The sequence below is a fragment of the Typopeltis vanoorti genome, chromosome 22 (assembly GCF_054136105.1).
Source record: "Typopeltis vanoorti isolate ZY-2024b chromosome 22, IOZ_Tvanoo_1.0, whole genome shotgun sequence".
Taxonomy (NCBI): Eukaryota; Metazoa; Arthropoda; class Arachnida; order Uropygi; family Thelyphonidae; genus Typopeltis; species Typopeltis vanoorti.
This window is the reverse complement of record NC_143570.1, coordinates 7,988,136-8,010,197: the sequence shown is the minus strand read 5'-3', so window position 1 is coordinate 8,010,197 and position 22,062 is coordinate 7,988,136. Positions and strand designations below refer to the sequence as shown.

The 22,062-nt window shown below is 35.6% G+C and overlaps 1 protein-coding gene across 4 annotated transcripts in view; it reads left to right on the top strand.

Annotated features, from left to right (window-relative positions):
- LOC150094140 (uncharacterized) overlaps positions 1-22,062 on the top strand; it is a 285,741-nt gene that overhangs the window by 168,417 nt on the left and 95,262 nt on the right. For 3 of the 4 annotated variants that reach the window (XM_090411829.1, XM_090411832.1, XM_090411830.1), the window contains 2 exons: positions 1,180-1,365; positions 7,422-7,621. In XM_090411829.1, the coding sequence (XP_090267955.1) occupies positions 1,180-1,365; positions 7,422-7,621 (386 nt within the window). Of the gene's footprint in view, positions 1-1,179; positions 1,366-7,421; positions 7,622-22,062 lie in introns of those variants that run through there. The other variant, XM_090411833.1, reaches the window with a different exon arrangement.

Here is a 22,062-nt window from a genome sequence, read left to right as displayed (position 1 = left end):
CATTTAAGGTGGGGTTTGAGTTACCATACCTGACCTTATCATAAAATTTTCATTCTAGGCAGGCATATTTACCACTGCTTGAGGTAAAACAATGAATTACCCTGCCATTCTCTGTGCTAAAAATTATTCATGACTTACTGTGCTGTCATGCTAAGTAAAGTCATCCACTGTCATCCCAGTGAGTTCCTTCAATATATGGCCAGTAGAAGCCACATATTGATGGCATGCGTGAGAAGGCATTGATGTAGTAACAACATTATCAGCCACCATAACATGCTCTTGAAATTCTTCATCATGGTCCATATCTCTTTTATCCTATTCATCAATGTTGCTATTACATTCATTTGTAGAAATGGCTCAATACTGCTATATCCCACTGGTGGTATGATAGGATTGTAGGATTGTACTATGCTTTGCGTTAACAATACTGAATAATATAAGTTATTTTTCACGGATAAAATTTGGCTGTATAATACATATGAGCTGAATTTTGGAATAATTGGATATATTTATAGAAAAATTTTTCCTTTACCATGGTATGATATGCTATGCTTCATATGAATGGCAACATAGTATAAAACAAGTTTATATTAATGTGACTCTCTCTCTCTCTCTCTCTCTCTCTATATATATATATATATATATATATATATATATATATATAGAGAGAGAGAGAGAGAGAGAGAGAGTCACATTAATATAAACTTGTTTTATACTATGTTGCCATTCATATATATATAATCTTTCTCTCTTTTATTTTATGTTGAATAAAAGGTGAAGAATTATGTAAAAATAAGTTAGTTTGCTTTGTGCAAAAACTGACTTGATTCCATGAAGATTATTTTAGTAATAGTAATATCACAATTCATACAATGCAGTGTAATATTGCTGTGGAAATATTTATATAAATGTCACTATGCAAAATTTAAAAGAATGAAGTAAATTTACTTTTAAAAACTTTGAAAAATTTGTGGATAATAAAATAAGATATATGAAATTGGTGTTATCTATAAAATTAAATAATTAACATCAATGTGGAAGTGAATTTGCAGATAAGTATCTGATTAGTAATTGATACACATTCTCAACATGAGTGATTTTAATTGGTATGCTGCATTTGAGGTATGTACATGCTTTTTTTTTTTATATGTAAATTAAACCAAATATTCTCTTATTTAGGCACCAGACATACGAGCCCTCGACCAGCCACACGGCACAGTCGTAAGCGTGCACTTTCTAGTTCGCCATACTCTGATTCTTTTGACATTAACTCAATGATCCGATTTTCACCAAATTCATTAGTTTCTTTCATGAATGGATCCCGCAGTTCAAGTGCCAGTGGTTCTTATGGCCATCTTTCAGCAGGTAAGATATGCATATAGACTCATAACTATCCATAATTGGAGGCTAAGAAGATTTAAAACTGAATTTATCTGCAGTCTGAGATAATATCTAAGGTGTAGTAACTAAAACAGAATTGCACGCATGGGTTTTTACAGATAATAGGTTTCTACATTTTTTAAATTAGTAACTAATAAATTTATCTCTCATTTTTCTTAGGTTTGAGATGAATTTCTTTGCCTTGGTGTCAGACCACTGCTCTGCTTTGGAAACCTGAAGTGGTTTGAAAAGTTCCATTGGGTCTCTAAAGCAGATTTTCAGATTATGTAAACAAAATAAATAAATGAAAATTTTTAAAAATATATTTAAAAAATATATTTTTTAAATTTTTTAAAAAATATACACAAAAAAAAAACAGAAAGAAAGAAAGAAACAGCTCACCTGTAACTAATGCAACTATGCACTACAGGTTTTGCAACCTTTTGTGGCTGGAAGTCATAAGAAAAATTGAATCTTTGGATCAGTATTACAAAATAAGAAACATTACAACATTCAAGAAATGTGGCTGTAGAAAAAGTGACAGAAGCATCTAAACTAATTTTTTTTTGTTTTTTTGATGGAGTGATATAGAGTTAAGTGAACCAAATGAGAAATATTTAAATTTTGTTTTGTAATATACAGTAAAGACTCTATGTAATGAGTACAGTCTGTAAAGAAAAGATCCACTTCTACTAAGTATTTTGGTATACACAGCTATTATTTTTATGTTAAACATCGAAATATTCAATTGTAAGAAATAGGATAATGCATTATTTGTTATACTAGTCCTTCTCATATACACAAATATGTGTGAGGTGAGTAAAATATGTAATAGCAGATTGGAGAATGTTAACAACAGATGGAAAAGATGTCATGAGAGAAACAGCATACTTACTTGGAGTCCTTCATAAGACAAAGTGTGAGTTTGAATGATTGCAGAAATATCTGCAATATCAGATATGTGGTGGAGCCGAGAAGAGAAAGAAAGAAAGAAGAGATGAGGAAAGAAACAGAAATATATGACAAAGCAAGAGGAGAGGGAGAAACTTTTTTAATAGTTATTCTATAAAAAGAGGAGTGCTGAATGAGAGCATGACTAAATTTGATTCCCAGGCATGAAAATTAACGACATTAGTGAGGTTATCAGGATGCAAAGAAATAAATCGATAGAGTTGACTGTATTGGCAAGTATGTATGATCTGAAAGGCAAAAAGTGTAGTTTGAGAGAAGATATTAAAGAATTATTAGATGGAAAAAAGAAAAGTGAAAGACAAAAGATTGTAAGTCTGGTACGATGGTATGATAGAGGCAAGTTGAGGAGGAGGACCTTGATTACAGATAATTGTAGTTTTTAAGAAAATTACAACATGGAATTTCTGATGTATAAATCTTACCACCAGACTTGATTACGGATATTGATGTGTAAGTTGTGTAGAAGGAATGATATGTACTTTTTAGACCTTGCAGCGCCTGCTTATTGATACTACTCATCCATCTAACTCCTATGTGATTTATCCTCTTGACTTTGAACATATAGTCTGATACTGCTTTCTTCGGACATCCCTTCATCATGTTCTGTACACTGCTAACATCCCTCCCTTTCAGATTCTTATGACTTGGCATTGTTTCATGCTACCTCCTAAGTGACATAAATATACTCTAGTTCCACATATGCTTCTTCTTAAAAAATAAAAACTACTTGGCCATCTTCCAAGTCAAGACATCATGATGTCCCCCCCCCCCCCCAATTGGAGCACTTTGGCTACTTTGGTTTTGAACAGATCCTCCAATATTATCACCATATTGATTACTCTCAAATCCTGAGTCTGGTTCATCACAGGATGTTTAAAGTAATTATTTCTTAACAGCTGTATAAATTCCATTTCCTTCACTCTATGTGACTATTGGTCTCTATCTCATCCCAGATAGCCTCAGACTGTTCATATTTCTGTCTTCCCACTGACCTACTCTCTTTTGCTGCCATTCATCTGCAACAGTATACCTCTTCCCATCCTATTCTCTCTCTCTCTCTCTCTGGCCTTCCTGAAAATACTATATTCCTACATTCTTTTCCTGTAACTACATCCTTGTAACAACCAGGTGGAAAAGCTGTAGTAACAGATGTGACAAGAATTGATGTGGGAATAGAGGTAGATGAATTGAAGCTACTTAGGATATTGTAAAATCTTAATGCAATCAGATCACATGGGATATTAGTCCATGTATGACAAGAAGAATGTGCAAGGGGTATTAATTAGATGGGCTATCAGTTCAAATATTACAAGACTGTGCAAGGAATTAACAGCTAACAAAGCTCTTTAACTTAAATTTCAACTATAGTAAGGTGTCAAGGAAGTGAAAAGAAGGCAAAATAGCCAAGACAGATACATCAAATAATACCTTGTTAGCAATAATTAAGGTATTGTAGAAGTTGATCAAAGGTAAAATATCATCATCATCAAATTCCTGCCATGTACCCTCAAGAGGTATATAGGATATGATAGTACTACATGAAAAATTTACATCATTACTAACTTCCTATCTACAATTTTCCTCCAAATCAGTCTGTTACTTAAATATTCGAGAAAATATTTGTTGTTTGCTGATGATCCAAAATTTAAGTAGCCTAATACTAGATCAATGTGATGTAGAGAGCTTGCAGAATGATTTAAATAGACTGAAGTATGGGTAAAGAATAATGGATATTATTTTAATGTGGAAATGTATCCTGCTATGCACTTTGAGATGAAAAAATATTACAAACTGTGTACTGTATTGACAGAATTATACTCCAGGAGGTTGATGAAGCTGGAGATTTCAGAGTATTGGCTGCTATGGAGTTGAAGTTAGAGAGCATAATCAAATAATCTTATGACCAAAAGAGCTCATAGAATTACTTGATTATTGAAATACACTAGCAAGCAGGAATAAGGAAGTCATCAGTCCTCTTTATTGGACTTTGACATGGCCAAATATGTATCATTGTGCACATATGGTAGCTGGTAGATATCATTCATTGCCTTTTGAAACGCTGCCATCTTGTTTATTGGAAAGATGGGGTGGCTACTGCCATGCTTTATCTCCAGAGTAGGGTATTTGATTTCTGTTCCCATTTCTTCTCACATGCAGCATGGATGATTTCCTTGTTAGGAATACTCAATATACTGTTTATTAATAAATTAGGGAGCCAGCACTCCATTTGAATGTATAGCAGTCAAATATTTTCTTCAGGCTGGCCTCTAGATGATACACGGCACCAAACCCAAAGGTAATATATATATATATATATATATATATATATATATATATATACACGGAGGCTTCCCAATCAGCTAGCAGATAATCTTGCTGCAGACTATTCTTCCAAGTTATGTTTGGCGAGAGTTCTGAGTATAGCCACGTGCAGGGATACTGTCAAGGTCACACTTGGAATGTAGTCTGAGCACATAACTGGGAGGTAAGTGTACCATTCCCTTACTTCATCTCAGCTGCATTCTCTAATGTATAAGTTTCTTATATCAACTCTACCATAAAAGATAACCAAACAAATAGTAGTCTCACTGTGGATGTATGAATATGTAAAAATATCTCCCACTAAAAAAAAAAAATGAAAAATACACAAAAATTTCAAAAACTAATGCAAAAAATCTCCAAAATAACACCAAAATTTCATCCAATAAAAAGCATATCCATTTTGCCAACATCTCGAGCATCAATACACACACATTGATGATATACACTACCAATTTGGGCATCAAAATCTGAATCGCTGTTCTTAACTGAATCTCAGTTATCCTCCACAAGCATTATCCATTTCATATATCCCAACTACATCTTGCATGGCACTTTTGTTAAAAGGAAGCAATGTACACTTTTGTCATTGAACATTCTATTTAAAAGTTAATAAATCTTGAATTACAACTATATTATGTGCTCTGCCTCAAGATTTCCTTACCTCACTTTATAGCTTTGCTGACTTTTGATTCAAACAAGTATGCTGCCTTCTTTATAGATTACTTATCTCTAAAAGTTCTTTTCATATTAATTACCCAAACTGTGAGATTATCTTCCTAGGAGACTTCCATGTTCATAACACAAGCTATCCCCCCCCCCCATCTCCAATCTCACAGATTAAGCTGGGAAGGAAGTCAAATCATTTGTTATTAGTCATAATCTAACATAAATAGTCATCCTCGTCATTTTTTCATCCCTCTGGACCTTATCTTAACCAGTGCTCCCTACAAATACACTGTAGATGTCTGTTCTGCTCTTGGTAACTCCAACCATTTAGCCTTATCAGCATCTCCTTTTCTACAGATTGATCTCTTCCTAGCATCAGCCTCATACCCTATGGCACTACTAAGTGGGATGACCTCTGGAATTTCTGTGCCTCTTTTCCGTGGTATGATTACTTTTCCTCTTTCCTGATCCAAACACCTGTTCTGACCAAATACCAACATAATTCCCACTCAAATGAGGGCTTTCATTTCCCCACTTCGCTACAAAATCCCCAATCTCTATTCCAGTTCAGGTTTTCAAAAAAATGTGCATTTGCAGTCTATGATAAAAATACAGCATGCATTCAATGGATAACTCCAAAATTACAACTACCCACTCAGCCTAAACTATAGTCCAAAATAAATGCAAGAATTTATCAACAAATCCAAGCAGAATTTGAGGACAAATGCAGTATGCTTGCCTCCTGTTCAACTGATAGTCAAACTTTTTGTTTTCTTGCTATAGCTTCCTGTGTCCACCTCTCATATCCCGATGTCACCATGTTAACATCACCCAAAGATAAGGCAGATCTTATCTTTGGGTGATGTTATTAAACCCTTTACTATTCCAGGGTTTGATCTAAGATTGTAAAAAAAAAAAAAATGAAAAATTCACTAGGAAACGTAAATTACATCTTTGGATGTTGATTTGCTTTCTAAAAGAATATTATGTTCCAAATTTTCCCACATGCTCTTCCTGTATGCATTGCAGATAACACCTTATATGCCAAACACATTGGAGGAACCCAGAATCTTGGCATTCAAATGTACAGCAGAAAAGTGCTTCTGCAGGCTGACTGTTAGATAGGGCACAGGACCAAACCTGTGTGAAACCAAAGACTTCCTGACCAGATAGTGAATAATTCTGCTGCCACTTGCTCTGCCACATTGCTCAGAGGAAGTAGAATATAGTATAGTGGGGTGCAATAGATAGGAGATTCCCCCCTCCCAGCCAATGATATACTCCTGCTTTTCAATTAACTTTTCTGCATCACCAACCATGATAGTCATAAATAAACAGAATAACATAACAGATCCAAAAGGTTCTTCCACAAAAAAGCAACACTACAATATGAAAAATAGGAAAAATTTAACAAACATTTCCACATCCAAATCACTTGCATTAGCAGTCTTAACATAAAATCATATGCACTACAATTTGCAAACATTTAAACCTGACCTGTTACAGAACCTCAACAGGCAGCCTTAGCAACTGCTGTCCTCAAATGTCAGAACTACTCTCTGCACGATTCTTTCATTCAGAATAGTAGGACTTGTACATTTGTTTTGACATTTCATGTTAGAGAATTCCAAGCTTCGAATCCTCTTTTTTTAATTTGCTGTAGCTCAATGAGTCAGTGTGTAGCTTAAAATTTCCTTGCGCCATTTGCATTCAAATGCTGATAAATAATCAGAGTTCGAGGAGGGGTATGATAGACTTTGTGTTTCCTAAGAAGGACCTCCCATGATGAGTCTTTTGACTCCATGGAGGCCTGAATAATAATAATAATAATCAGAGCATACAGTAGTTATCTCTGAAGCTTGATTTTACAGTTCTGCCAACAAGACTCATGAAATGTTGAGCTATTTGTTGATAGCAATGATTCAATACACATATAGTCCGTCTACTCAACACAGTATCAGATATCTAAACTTAAATGTGCCATAAATGATAGGTGTGCTGCACTTTGATTACCACTCTATAATTTGCCTTAATAAACCTTTATGCATATTCTAAAGCTTTTGGTGTTTGTTACTATTTAGGAACACTTAGTCCTGTTTTGAGCGTACCACCTCCACCAGTACCACCTCATTTCCAGCAGCTGCATCACCTAATGAGACAGGGTGGGCTGAGTTCTCCAATCTTACTACCTCCCACTGCTGCTATGGGCCAACAGCCTTTGCTTCCAAATCATGTACATATGGGTCTTGCGTCCATGAGTGTAGCAAAACTAGACTCGGTGGTAAGTTAATTTAATTTTATGCAAATATTATTGTAAATGCAACTCGCTTAGTTCCTTAGCATGTGAAAAGATTTGTGAAGAGAGTAAAGATTGCAAGTCTGCTGTGGCAGTATGATAGGAGTGAATTGAAACGGCTGTGTTAGCCAATGAGTCAGTGTGTAGATTGTGTAGAAGGAATGATCTGTAACTTCTAGATGTATAGAGTGAATCTGATGAATGAATGAATGGATTTATATATGACTATTGGCCTGCACTTGAGTAGTTTTGGAGTTGTATGGAACTTGCATGTTATTATAAGAATGTTCAAGAAAAGTGATGTCTTACTGATCAAGCTCTTTCAAGACTTAGCATTGCCAGATTAACACACTGAGAGTGAGTTTGGAGAGTGGGAATGTAGGTATGTAGATGAGTAAGCACCTTGAAGTGTGTGTGTGTGTGTGTGTGTGTGTGTGAGAGAGAGAGAGAGAGAATGATCCAAGAATACTGAATCCAGTTTTTCATATTTCAAATCTGAATGAGGTTGTACTAATGAGGAAGTTTTGACATTAGTTAGTTTGACTCGACCAAAAAACTAGTGATACATAGGTTGATAGGTTATATAGTTACAGGGATAGCAAGAGATGTTATATTTTCAGGGTGCACAGAGAAAACATGATGGAGGCAAGGATATGTCTCATAATAGTAGAATAATTGCAACCAGAAAAGTTGAAATCGTTAGACTGAAGATCTAAAGGTCCCTTGTTCGATCCTGGGTTTCGGCAATTCATTTTTGGTGGCCTGGTTTGCTGAGTGGTTAGCGTGTCCACTCTCCAGCCAAAAGACTGCAGGTTTGAATCCTGCCATGGGCATGGATGTTTGTGATTGTCTGTGAAAATACCAGTGGTGGTGGATGGAAGATGCCATTGGTGTAGTTGCGATTTGTTGCAGTTGGTGGATGTAGAGTAGGTGCCCTCCCTTGATGAGGCTTTGGACTCCCTGGAGGTGTCACGTAATAATAATAATAATAAAATGCACTGCTGTCAGTGGGATCACAAAATGTAGTGCATTTGAGGCTGTCTACTGTGGGATAGAAGACAACAGGGCAAAATATAATCTGCTGCTACTGTGGGATGAAGTAAAATATTATTATTATTATTATTATTATTACATGATGACACCTCCAAGTGGTCTAAGGACTCATCTCAGGGGGACACTCTGTTCCATTATATACAACTCACCATCTCCCCTACTTGATCTAACTATTACTATCATAGCAAAACTACCACCATCACAACATACAATGCCATCTACCACCTGTTACCATCAACAGTATTTTTTCTGTAAATTGCATGAAAAACTTGATTTACGAGGGAGGAACCCCTGCTCCTTCTGTATGAGGTTGGCTAACTTACCTTCAAATGAAAAAGCCCATATAAGGGTTTCTCTCATCACAACGAGAATTGAACTCAGGTCTTTTCCAAAGGGTGCAATGTCCCATTGTTCTTCCATTTCCTATGGAAGTATTTATATCATCATCATGCATATCAAGGATTTAGGCCTAGTGTGGCCTTAGACGTCATTGTTGAATCTTTAAGAGGACATCCTGGTTTTCTTTTTCTTATTGGCTTGTACTTTAAGGCTTGTTTTGGTAATCTTTCTATTTTCATTCTTTGAACATGTTCCATCCATTTATGTTTATATTTTTTAATTTTTTCTGTTACTGATTCTTGGTTTAATTCTTTCATAATTTCTTCGTTTCTTTTGTGATCAAATAGAGTATACTTTGCAGTTTTTCTCATAAACTTAATTTCTGCTGTTATTAATCTTTGTTTGTCTTTTTGTTTTATTGTCCAGATTTCACTTCCATACAATAAGACTGGTAGGGCTAATGTATTGTATACTTTTAGTCTGGTTTGTTTTTGAACTAGGTTTGGTTTAAATATAGAGTTAATTACACCTGTTATTTTTAAATATTTTGCAATTTTTAGGTTTATATCTTTTTCATTTTCATATGTCATCATACATCCTAGGTAGTTAAATGAATTAACCTGTTCTAAGATCTTGTTATCTATTACTATTTTATTTATTTCTGGATCTTGTCTTTTAAAGGCCATAGTTTTTGATTTTTCTGTTGATATTATCATACCATACTCTTTGGCTATCTCATTTAGATCTAAAATAGCTTTCTGTAAGTTATCTTCAGAATTTGTAATTATTATTTGGTTGTCAGCAAAAAGGAGAGTGTTTAAGTTCACAGTAGGAGAAAGTTTAATACCTTGATGGAAATTTTTCTTCCATTTTATTATTATTTCATTTAGATAAATATTAAAGAGAGTTGCTGAGAGGGGTGCCTCCCTGTCAGTCCCCTTGGTTTATCTCTCTCGTATATGATAGCTCATGATTTAATCTTATTTGTATTTGATTATTTTCATATATACTTATGATAGCTTTTAGGATATTATTTGGTATTTGTCTTTCTTTTAATATGTTAAATAAATGCTTCTTTTAACTTTGTCAAATGCTTTTTCAAAGTCAGTAAATGCGATATGTGTTTCTAAATTGTATTCTCTTCTTTTCTCTATTATTAATTTTAGGAAAAAGGCTGGGTCTATACATCAATCATCCTTTTCTAAATCCATTCTGTACTTCTAAAATAAGGTTTTCGGAATATTTCATTAGTTTGTTATTTAAAATTCTGCTATATATTTTGTAACAGGAATTTAGTATACTTATACCTCTATATTTTTTAGTGTCATCTCTGTTACCTTTTTTAAAGATAGGAATCACAATTGCTTTTTTCCATTCTATTGGGGGGGGGGATCACCAGTTGTATACATTTTATTTAAAAATAATAGGAGTCTTTGTTGAAAGTTTATTTTTCACTTGGTTAGACTATAATAAATTTAGTTTAATCCTTTATCCAAGTGTGAGCAAACAGAGTTTGCACCTGAAAGTATCTTCAGGACTAGGGCAAGGTAGTACAACACCGGACGACTCATTGCAAAGGTGGACCAAGCTAACATCACTCTTATCTCAATATCTCCCATAATGCAAAATACATCTCCTTGCAGATATGTATAATGTTATGCATTAAAGGAAGGGCCACTACCTAGACCAGTTTCAACCTTTATTGAGGTCTCTTCAGTGGGAGCCAGGCCCAGACATAGAGATACCAGGCAGAAGCAATAGCAAGGTCATCTCTACCTATAGGAGTTGCCAAAAGGTGTGCCACCTTTTTATTAAATTACTCTGGATTTAGAGAAAGATGTTGAAAGTTTATTTTTCACTTGGTTAGACTATAATAAATTTAGTTTAATCCTTTATCAATAGAGGATAAAGGATTAAACTAAATTTATAATAGGAGTCTTTCTTTGAATCTTGTTCCTGCATATTTATATAGTTCTGAACCTAGCTTAATATATTATCTGTCCACAATTCTGTGTAGAAATTTAGAAATTCTTCTAATTTCAATTCGGTGTTTAATTTTGTGTTTTCTTTAGTATCTGCATTTAGCTGTTTCAAAATCTTATGTACATTGGGTCTTATTTTATATAAATCATGTTCTAAATTAGAAACAAATTTGTTCCATGATTCTCTATGTCTTTTTCTGACTTCTTTTTTAGCTATGGCTCTTATTCTTTATATTCTGTTTCATCTTCTAATCTTTTACTGCTTAACCATTTATGATAGGCTTCTTTTTTCATTTTGATTATTTCTTTGGTTGTATCATCCCATATCTTCAGTTTTTTTCCTTTTATTGAATTTTTTGGTCTTTCCTAAGATTTCATTTGCTGCTGCATTTAGTATCATTTTTATATTAAGCCATTCTATTCTATTTCTTCATTTTGTTTTATTTTATCTAGATAATGATTAATTCTTTGTTCATATAGCCATTGTATATTTGTGTCATTTAATAGTCTAGTTTTAGTTTTATAAACAAACGTTTTAAATTTTCTTTCTGTTCTTGTTACTTGTAACCATTTAGGTGGTAATCTTAATTTTATTTTAACGAGGAAGTGATCACTACTTATTTCATATCCTCTGTGAACTCTAACATCTAACGAAAACTTTGATATCTTTTCATTTAAAATAAAATAATCTAATATTGATTTCCATCCTCTTGCTGCCCAAGTATATTTATGTATGTCTTTATGTTTATAGAAAGAATTCATTATTTTTAGGTTATTATAAACTACAAAGTCAATCAATTTTTTACCATTCCTGTTTAGAGTATGTTCTCCATATATTCCTATATTATTATTAATTTTCGTGTTTCCAATTCTTGCATTTAAGTCTCCTGCTAAAATTACATAAACATTTTTATTTATTTTATTATAAATATTTTGTAGCTGATTATAAAATTCAATATTATCTTGTTCTCTTCCTTCTTCTGGGGCATATAAACCATTATTGTTAAATAACCTCTATCTATTTTTATTCTAGCTTCTATTATTCTTTCATTCCATAATTTATAATGTTTTAACTGTTTTGAAAGGGAGTTATGAATCCAAATCATGACTCCTGCTTGTGCTCTTTGGTCTCTGTCAACTCTGCTATATATCACATTAAAATTTTCGGTTCTCATGGTTCCTTTTAATTTCTTTTTTGTTTCAGTGATTACTACTATTTTAAAATTTCCTTCATTTAATATTTGGTCTAATTCTATTTCTTTATATGCTATTCCTCTTACATTCCAGTTTGCTATATGTATTATATTTTGTCGTTTCCATTTTAGTTTTACCTTTTCCACTCCAGGGTTGTTTTCCATAGATTCATTCTGATTACCTTTTTCTGTCAGCTTAAAAGTTGAATTATGTTCTCCATGTCAGGTGACTAGCCTGACGATGGATAGTTCAGTGGTAGGGCTGCTACCTTAAGGCTACTGAACTAGCCTTCTTCCAAATTTAAACCCATAGGAGGAATAGGGTATATTGAAGGGGAAAGAGTAGATTATAGTAGAATAGAGTAGAATTATAGTAAAGGTTTATAGAGTGGACATGGTTATAAGGCCAGAAATAGAAAGACCCCAAGGTCTTCAAGTACTCTAATAGCATAAGGGTCATAAAATAAGAAAAGTTGGCTGGTAAGGCCTTATAGGAAAGATTAAAGTGAGTGGATATCCTCTTCTTCTTCTACTCAAAGTAGAAGAAGAGGAGGATAGATCCAGCTAGGGGACTACGGGAGTGTCACTTCCCTTACAATCAAGATGATTGCCCCCTTTTGGCCTTATTATATACTTATATATAGATGGCATACATTGAGCTAATTTGCCAATGTATGATGCCAATCATTCATCCTGTGCCAATGAGCACAGAATGAATGAATTATTAGTGATCCTTGTGTAGAGGCTTAAGTGCTGTGAGGACATTATGTTGGAGGTTTAATGGATTTTTTTTTTTTTGGATTTTTTGGTATCATGGAAGAAAACTGCCATGCTCCACCACAGCAAATTCAAGAAAGAGAGACTTTTCTTAGAAGCAGCAACAGCTCTCAAAAACCAACCAAATCTTAACAAATACGGTTGCATTAAGCTTCCGAAGATTTGGGAAACAGTCATCACCAGAGGTCCCACCTTACATTCCAGGCCACCTACAACTGCCCTTAGAGGGCGCTCCACCTAGATAGGACTGTATTGTCACCCACGTGGTTGGGCTTAGTATTGTAAGTTTTTGTGTGCATGTTACATTAATTGTCTTTGTAATCCCCGTAGATGTCCTAGTGACTAGGACGAAATATAGGAAGTATTAAATTCTATTTTAATTCTTTTTGAGTGTTGTAAAAAATCCATTAAACCTCCGACATAAGAATTATTAGTGAGATTTCAACTAATGAGAGGAACATAAATTAGAAGGATAGAACATATGAGAAAAAAAATCAAATTTATATATCTACTGAGAGATAATTACCTAAAACAGCATGATGAAGGGGAGGGGTGATACTTCTGGGTTTCAGCGTGCTACATCTGATAATAGTATCAAACAATATGTTCATAACTAAGGTAGCTATTTTGTATCTAAAGAGAGTGGTCATGCAATCTCGACCTGGGAGGTTGGTAAGAGTTGTGGAACTATAGAGAAGTGATATGACAAACTTAAAAAAAAAAAAAAAAAGGCTTCTAGCAGTTCCATGACATAAATTGCAGAAGAAGTTAGGCATATGGGAAAACATGCAAGTTGATTTGAGGGAAGTGCTGTCAGGCCTCATACCTAGGGAGGGTGAATCAAATAGCTATGAAATATATGAATTGCACTGTTAAGTGCAAGTTGGATAAGAAGAAATGTGATATTAGTAGCTCATGAATAGAGGATGATTGATCAAAAGACCTTATAAAGTGTATATAATGAAGCACAATCAAGGAGAAGGCAGGCAACCAATGCCACAGTGTTGCACAAATCATCCACTGTCGTTGAATTTGTACATTAATGAGAGTGGGGATAATTTTGAGGGAGCAAAAATATCATTTTCCTCAGGCTCTCAAATCATCTTAATCTTTATATTCACAGGATACTGTAAGAAATACCAGCTTGGGTCGCCAAGTGAATAGAATTTCTCTTTTGAAACGAATAAGCTATAGATTCAAATCCCACTAGAGCACAGATGTTTGTGAAAGTCTTCAGTTGGTAGATGATGATTTTCATTGATTACTTTGACATCTTGTTTACAGAAGTGACTTGTTTGTTCTTGTGAATATGGCTTTTGATTTATATAAACCTTAGCCCACCCATGGTATTATACATGCTTCAGATTTCTATCTTTTTATGGATGGGATTGGCATTAAAAAATTGGCTTTTTGCAGTTGATTTGTTTTATTTAAATACAGACCTATTAATATATATATATATATATATATATATATATATATCAGAGTGTTTACTTTTAATATAACTAAATGGAAAGAAGTAAGGGCAGGTCAGGAATGATGACTATAAGCTGCCAGAACATGAGAATAATGTCCCCTGATTACAAAGATGTGGTTAGGAATTTGAAGCTAGATGATCAGACATTCATAGATATATAAATGAGTATTTTTCACAGAAAAGCAGTAACAATGGTTTTCAGTATCCATTGGTTTAACAAACTTATTTTTCATATTATTATTATTATTATTACCCCAAGACCTAATGGAGTCAAAGACTCATCTGGGAGGCCCTTTTATCACACACACATCTCATCATACCGTGTCTTAAACACACTCAAACTCCTTGCAGACACCACACTCTCAGGCAAGGCATTCCAATCATTCACAACTCTGCACGAAAAAAACCTGCCTCTCACTCCCCTACTCGCATCCTCTTTATACAGTTTCCAGGGATGACCTCTGGTTCTCCCCTGATCTCCCACTATTCTCTGTAGAACTTCTCCACCACTGATCTTATAACAACCCCTTACCAACTTGTAGGTCTCTATCATATATCCCCTCTTCCTCCTCTCCACCAGACTCTGCAAATTACATCTTCTCAATCTTTCCTCATACTCAACATTCCAGAGGTCAGAGGTCATTTCAGAAGGATGAAGAGATGTTGGAAACATCTCTTCATCCTTCTGAAAACCCAGTGACCAAATCTGGGCACAATAGTCCATGTGTGGACTAATCAAAGCCTTATACAACGGAACAAGAATCTCCCTACTTCTACACGTCAGTGTCCTCCGCATCATTCACAGAAACCTTTGTGTTGTCTTCACAATTTTGGCGGTGTCCCCTAAATTTTAGATCCTTATCCACTATCACTCCCAGATCTCTTATTTCCTCTACCTCCAGCAATATATTCTCTCCAAGCATAAATTCTGCATCCCATCTTTGTTTTCCAAATTTTAAAACCTTACATTTTGCAACATTGAAATCACATCCCCATTTCCGTGCCCAATCACTCAATTTATTCAAGTCTTCTTGCAAGGCCACAACATCTTCACTACTCTTTATGGTTCGTTCCAACTTTGCATCATCTGCGAACAACTGAATATCTCCATCCAAATCTTCGCTAATACCATTAATATACAAGTTAAATAGTAATGGCCCTAAAACAGACCCCTGAGGCACTCCACTAGTGACTTTCCTTTTCCTGGATATCGCACCCCCATACACAATTAGTTGATACCTATCAGATAGCCAGTCTCCAATCCAATGCACTAATCTAATATCCAACCCCATCTGCTCTAGTTTGACTGTCAACTTATCATGAGGTACTCTATCAAAAGCTTTTGCAAAATCCAAGTATATTACTGTGTATCCTTCTCCTCTGTCAAAGGAAGCAGTCACTTTATTGTAATAAGTAAGTAGATTACTAAAACATGACCTCCCTTTAGCAAATCTATGCTGTCCATCAAAGATTATACCATTGTTGTCAACCCAACTCTGAATTCTAGTTCTCACAAGCTTCTCCAACAACTTAACCACAACACCTGACACAGAGATAGCCTTATAGTTTGATGCTTGAGTTCAATCACCTCCTTTATGAAGTGGCACAATCTTGCCCTCCTTCCACTCTTTAGGAACTTGACCAAGTGCAAGACTCGTATTATAAAAATATGTCAAGGCAGGTGTCAACTCTCTGGCACATTCCTTCAGAATACGTGGTGATATATTATCAAGTATTTAACTCCATTATTTACACATCCATCTTCAAGGTGAGTTAGCTGTTTTAGAGATGGCAGGACTTTTCTTATCAGAAACTTTGTTTTTTTTTTTTTCATCCTGTAAAAACAACAAACCAGCTAGAAGAACACAACACATGCAGTTATCAGACATAACATTGCTTCATAGATTTTGTTGGTTTGGCCATAATTCTAAATAACAATATTCTACATCCATTACTGATTCTTGTATTGTTTTTATGTTACCACTTGTTGCAATGTATGTTACCTCCCATGCCTTAGCAGTCTCAGTCTACCAGCAACAGTCCCATTGAGAAGTTATTAAAATCTCTTCAGTGCCTTAAATGTCTCACTGTCATATCTCTTTTCTGACTATCCACTATTAACATTTTGTTGAAATGATTTGGGTGGGTTGAAAGAGAGTAAGAAAGATATCAGGAGGTTATTGAGAACCGTAAAACATAACAGTGTGAAAAGAAAGTAGTCAGTGTGTTGACTACAAAGGTGGACTGAAAAGTTCTTGGCCTCAACCATAGATGGCAACACTATCCACAAGATTTTTTTTTTCTAAGTTGGTACATCTGTCATAAGCATCCATGTGAAATTGCCAGTCATTCTATCAAGTAGTTTGTTTTATGCAGCTGTCTGAAGCAAAAGTGTTTTCTGTATCCCTTGAAATGGATAAAATTGAGTATCGTGCGGTTATAAAATTCTTTGTAAAAGAAGGTTTAACGCCAAAAGAAATTCATTCTAAATTCATAAAAGTTTATGGGCACGCTTCTCCTTTTGTTTTTAACAATTAAGGAATGGGCTGCCGAGTTTAAACGTGGCTGTACTAGCCTTGAAGATGATCCATGTGAAGGACATCCAAAAAGTGTTATAACACCAGAAATCATTGATCAGGTGCACAATATGGTATTGGATTACTGGCGAGTCAAAGTGCATGAAATTGCTGAGACTATAGGCATTTCAAAAGAACGTGTAGGAATATTTTGCATGAAGCATTGCAAATAAAAAAGCTTTGTGCAAGATGGGTGCTGTGCTTGCTCATAGCAGATCAAAAACACACTCGCATGAAAATCTCTAAATAGTGCTTGGAGCGTTTTAACAAGAATAAAACTGATTTTGTGTGTTGATTTATTACTATGGATGAGACTTGGATTCACCATTACACACCAGAATCCAAACAACAGTCAAAACAGTGGACAGAAGCCAGTTGTTCAATGCCAAAGAAGACAAAGTCGGTTCCATTAGCAGGAAAGGCCATGGCATCGGTGTTTTGGGATGCTAAAGGCATTTTGTTTATTAATTATCATGAGAAGGGTAAAACAATAAGTGGGGAATATTATTCCGATTTTTTAGCCAGACTAGAAGAAAACATTCGTGACAAAATACCTGGTTTGCAGAAAAAAAAATCATCTTTCATAAGGACAATACACCTGCCCACAGAGGTGTTTTGGCAATAGGAAAATTAAGGGATCTGCACTTGAATTGTTGGAACAACTACCCTATTCCCCAAATTTGGTTCCCTCTGATGTCTATCTCTTCCCAAAACTAAAACTCTTCCTTGCCAGTCAGCGTTTTTCTTCAAATCAAGAGGTGATTGCAGCTGTATAGGGGTATTTTGCAAATCTTACTGAGAATCACTACAGGGACAGGATAATGGTGCTGGAGCATCGCTGGAATAAATGTATTAGTCTTAAGGGAGATTATGTTGAAAAATAAAAATAATTTTGAAATTATAAATTCGTTTTTACATTGTTAGGTTGAGAACTTTTCAGACCGCCCTCGTAGTTAATGTTAATGACTAATTCAGATGAGATGGTTAGTAAACATCATCATTATTATTATTATTATTATCCTAAGACTCTGTGAAGTCACAGACTCATCTTGGAGGTCTTTTTTTATCATACACATTGCATCATGCCGTACCTTAAACACATTCAAATTCTCTGAAGACACCATGCTCCCAGGCAATGCATTCCAATCATTCGCAACTCTCCTTCCAAAATCCTGCTTCTTACTCCCTTGTTCGCACCCTCCTTATACAGCTTCCAGGGATGAACTCTTGTTCTCCTACTCTCCTACCATTTTATGAAAAACTCTTCAACATGAATCCTATAACAACCTCTTACCAACTTGTACATCTCCATCATATCACCCTCTTCCTCAGAGGGTGAGGCTTCCTCACCCTCTGAGGAAGATCAGAGCCTTATAAAATGGAACCAGAATCTACTTACTTCTATAAGTCAGTGTCCTTCGCATCATTGCCAGAATTCATTCATTGTCTTGTCCTAACAATTTTGGCATTATGTCCTCTAAATTTTAGATCCTTATCCACCATAATGCCAAGATCTCTTATTTCCTCCACTTCCAACAATATATCCCCACCAAGATTCAATTCTACATCCCATCTTTGTTTTCCAAATTTTAAAACCCTACATTTTGCAACATTGAATTGGCATCCCCACTCCAGTGCCCATTCACTCAGTCTATTCAAGTCTTGTAAGCCACAGCATTCTGTTCTACTCCTCATAGTTTGACCCAACTTTGCATCATCTGCAAACAACTGTATATCCCCATTCAGATCTTCCCCAATATCATTGACAATTGCAGGTTGAACAGCAATGGACCTAAAACAGACCCCCCTGAGGCATACCACTAGTGACTTTCCTCTTCCGGGATATTGCTCCCCCATACACAACTTGTTGATACCTATCAGACAGCCAAACTCCAATCCAATGCACTAGTCTAATATTCAACCCCCATCTTCTCCAGTTTGACTATCAACTTATCATGCAGTATCTGTCAAAAGCCTTTGCAAAGTCTAAGTATACTTCTCTGCATCCATCTGCCACATTCGTTGCTGCTGTCACCTTATTGTAATAAGTAAGGAGATTTATTAAAACGTGACCTCCTTTAGCAAATCCTGGCCATCAAAGATAATACCGTTGTTGTCAACGTAATTCTGAATCCTGATTCTCACCAGCCTTTCTAACATTTTAACTACGACGCCTGATGCATAGGCTGCATTTAATTTGCATTATGACATATTATAATGTTTGAATTCTGTCACCTCCTTTATGAAGCAGTTCAATCTTGCCTTCCTTCCACTCCTTTGGAACTTGACCCAATGTAAGACTCGTATTAAATAAATATGTCAAGGCAGATGTCAACTCCCTGGCATTCCTTCTAAATAAGTGGTGATATATTCAATTCCCCTAGACTTATTAATATTAAGTTTGCTTTATTTCTCATATCCCTCTTCCTCACTCAGTCAGTCTTGCCTCCTCCTCATTAAATATTACTGTGATGAGTCTTTTGACTCCGTGGAGTAGACGTATAAATAATAAAATCATCCACTGTTCTCAAACTCTCCATGATGTCACATTCACAAGGATGAAAGAATTTTATGAACTGTTCATTAAATATCTCAACTATATTCTCTGCAACAGTTGTCCTTATACCATTTTCTCCAGTCAGTGATATCCCACCATAATCATTCTTGTTTGCTGGCTACATATTGAAAGAACTTTCTAGGATTTTTTTTTTTTTTTGGCTTCGTTATCTAACTGCTGCTCATGCTGAACTTTTTCTCTGCTTACCAAGTCACTCTCCTTGCCTATTTTTTGTATTTCTCATGGAATTGATTATTACTTCTCTTCTTATGTTGCCTCCATAATGCTTTTTTTCTTTGTATTGCATGCTTAATTTCTTCATTCATTCATTCCATATCTACATTATTTAACCTTCTGACCTTTGGAATACCTTTAGACATCGCTTCTACCAGATATTTGTTGAACATCATCCAAGCAGCACTGATCTCCTTTTCACCCAACCCCTCGTTCCATGCTACAGCTGCAAACTCTTTTTCTGTCATCAATAGCATTCCACTTCCCATTTTACTCTTTCTATCTTCATGAAATACATCGTACCCTTCCACCTCTAATAATAATAAAATTCCTGTCAGGATGTCATCCTCATACAACCATGTCTCACTTAACAATTTTTGGGTGAATGAACTCAATCACTGCAGTTCATTTCCCTTGTTTCTGATACTTCTAGCATTGTTGATACCTATCAGACAGCCAATCTCCAATCCAATGCACTAGTCTAATATCCAAGCCCCACTAACATCATGATAATATCCCCCCCCCCTAATATCATGAACAGTATGTTGAAAAAGCTGTGTGAGGATAAATGAATGCAGTTTGTGAATATGCTAGATGAATTTGAGAATTTGAGGGGCGAATGGAATTGTGCAAAAGTGATGATTTTCATTTGAATGGATTTGGTGCAAGTTGACTAGAGGTGTTATTGGGAGAAGGGTGAGTAATGAGAGAGAGAGAGAGAGAGAGAGGGGGTGAACAAGAGATCTGAGGAGGTGAGAGGTAATGTGGAGGAACAGGAACATAGGGTACTATATCTAATATCCAAGCCCCACTAATATCATAATAATATCCAACCCCCCCCTCCCCCCAATATCATGAACAGTATGTTGAAAAAGCTGTGTGAGGATAAATGAATGCAGTTTGTAAATATGCTAGATGAATTTGAGAATTGGGGTGAATGGAATTGTGCAAAAGTGATGATTTTTATTTGCATAAATTTGGTGCAAGTTGACTAGAGGTGTTATTGGGAGAAGGAAGAGTAATGAGAGAGTTAGAGGTGAACAAGAGATCTGAGGAGTTGAGAGGTAATGTGGAGGAACAAAAACATAGGGTACAAGAATAATATTAAGTATGCAAATGGAGAGGTGAGTAGGGCATGATAGAGGGGAGGGTAAATGGGGAGGGTCTAGATGGATGGAGGAGACATGGTGTGAGAAGGATAAATTTATTCATTTCATGAATAAATTTACCTACTCTATTTACTTGCTTAATCCTGTGCTAAGGAACCGACAGTGCCTTTGACCTGGCTTTTCAATGAAAGTCTGCCTGCAGGAAAGGTGCCCATGGGGAAGGAAGGTAAGATAGTGCCATTGCATAAGGGATGTAGCAGACTGGAAGTGTCTAATTATAGCCCAGTATGTGTGTCATCAGTTGTTAGTAACATCTTGGAGAAAGTAGTGTGGGATCGTATACAGCATTGGGAAAGGCATATGCTGCCATTTCCTAGACTTAGCAAAGGCATTTGACAGGGTGCTACATGATAAGCTGATATTTAAGTTGCAGCACATGTGTCTAGATGTCAGATTGGTCAACTGGATTCAGGATTGGTTCTCTGATAGGTATCAGAGAGTTGTGTATGGTGGAGTAATATCAAAGAGGCAGAAGGTTACAAGTGGGGGTTTCCACAGGGCTCAGTACTGGGACCTATATTGTTTAACCTTTATATCAATGACATTGTCTGTGAATAATTGCAAGGGGATATTCAGTTGTTTGCGGATGATGCAAAGCTGGGAAGGGTTATTAGTAATAGTGCAGATGTGGTAGCCCTGCAAGAGGATTTGAATAAGCTAGATAGATGGGCAAATGAATCGGGGTATCAGTTTAATGCAGCAAAATGTAATTTCTTGAGGTTTGGGACACATCAATGGGACGCTGCATACTCTATGGGAGGAGTTATACTGGAGGAAGTAGGGGAGACAAAAGATCTGGGGTTGATGATTGATAGAAACCTGAACTTTAGGGGACATATTGCAAAGGTAGTGAAGGTAACACAGAGGATTGCTGCAATAATGAGAAGGACACTGACCTGCAGAGATAATAGAGTTATCATTCCATTGTATAAGCCTCTGATCATATCACACTTGGACTATTGTTCTCAGATCTGGTCCCCAGGATTTGATGGGGATAAATTAACTGTGGAAAAGGTACAAAGGCAGATAACAAAGATGGCATCAAGACTGTACAATGTTAGTTATGAGG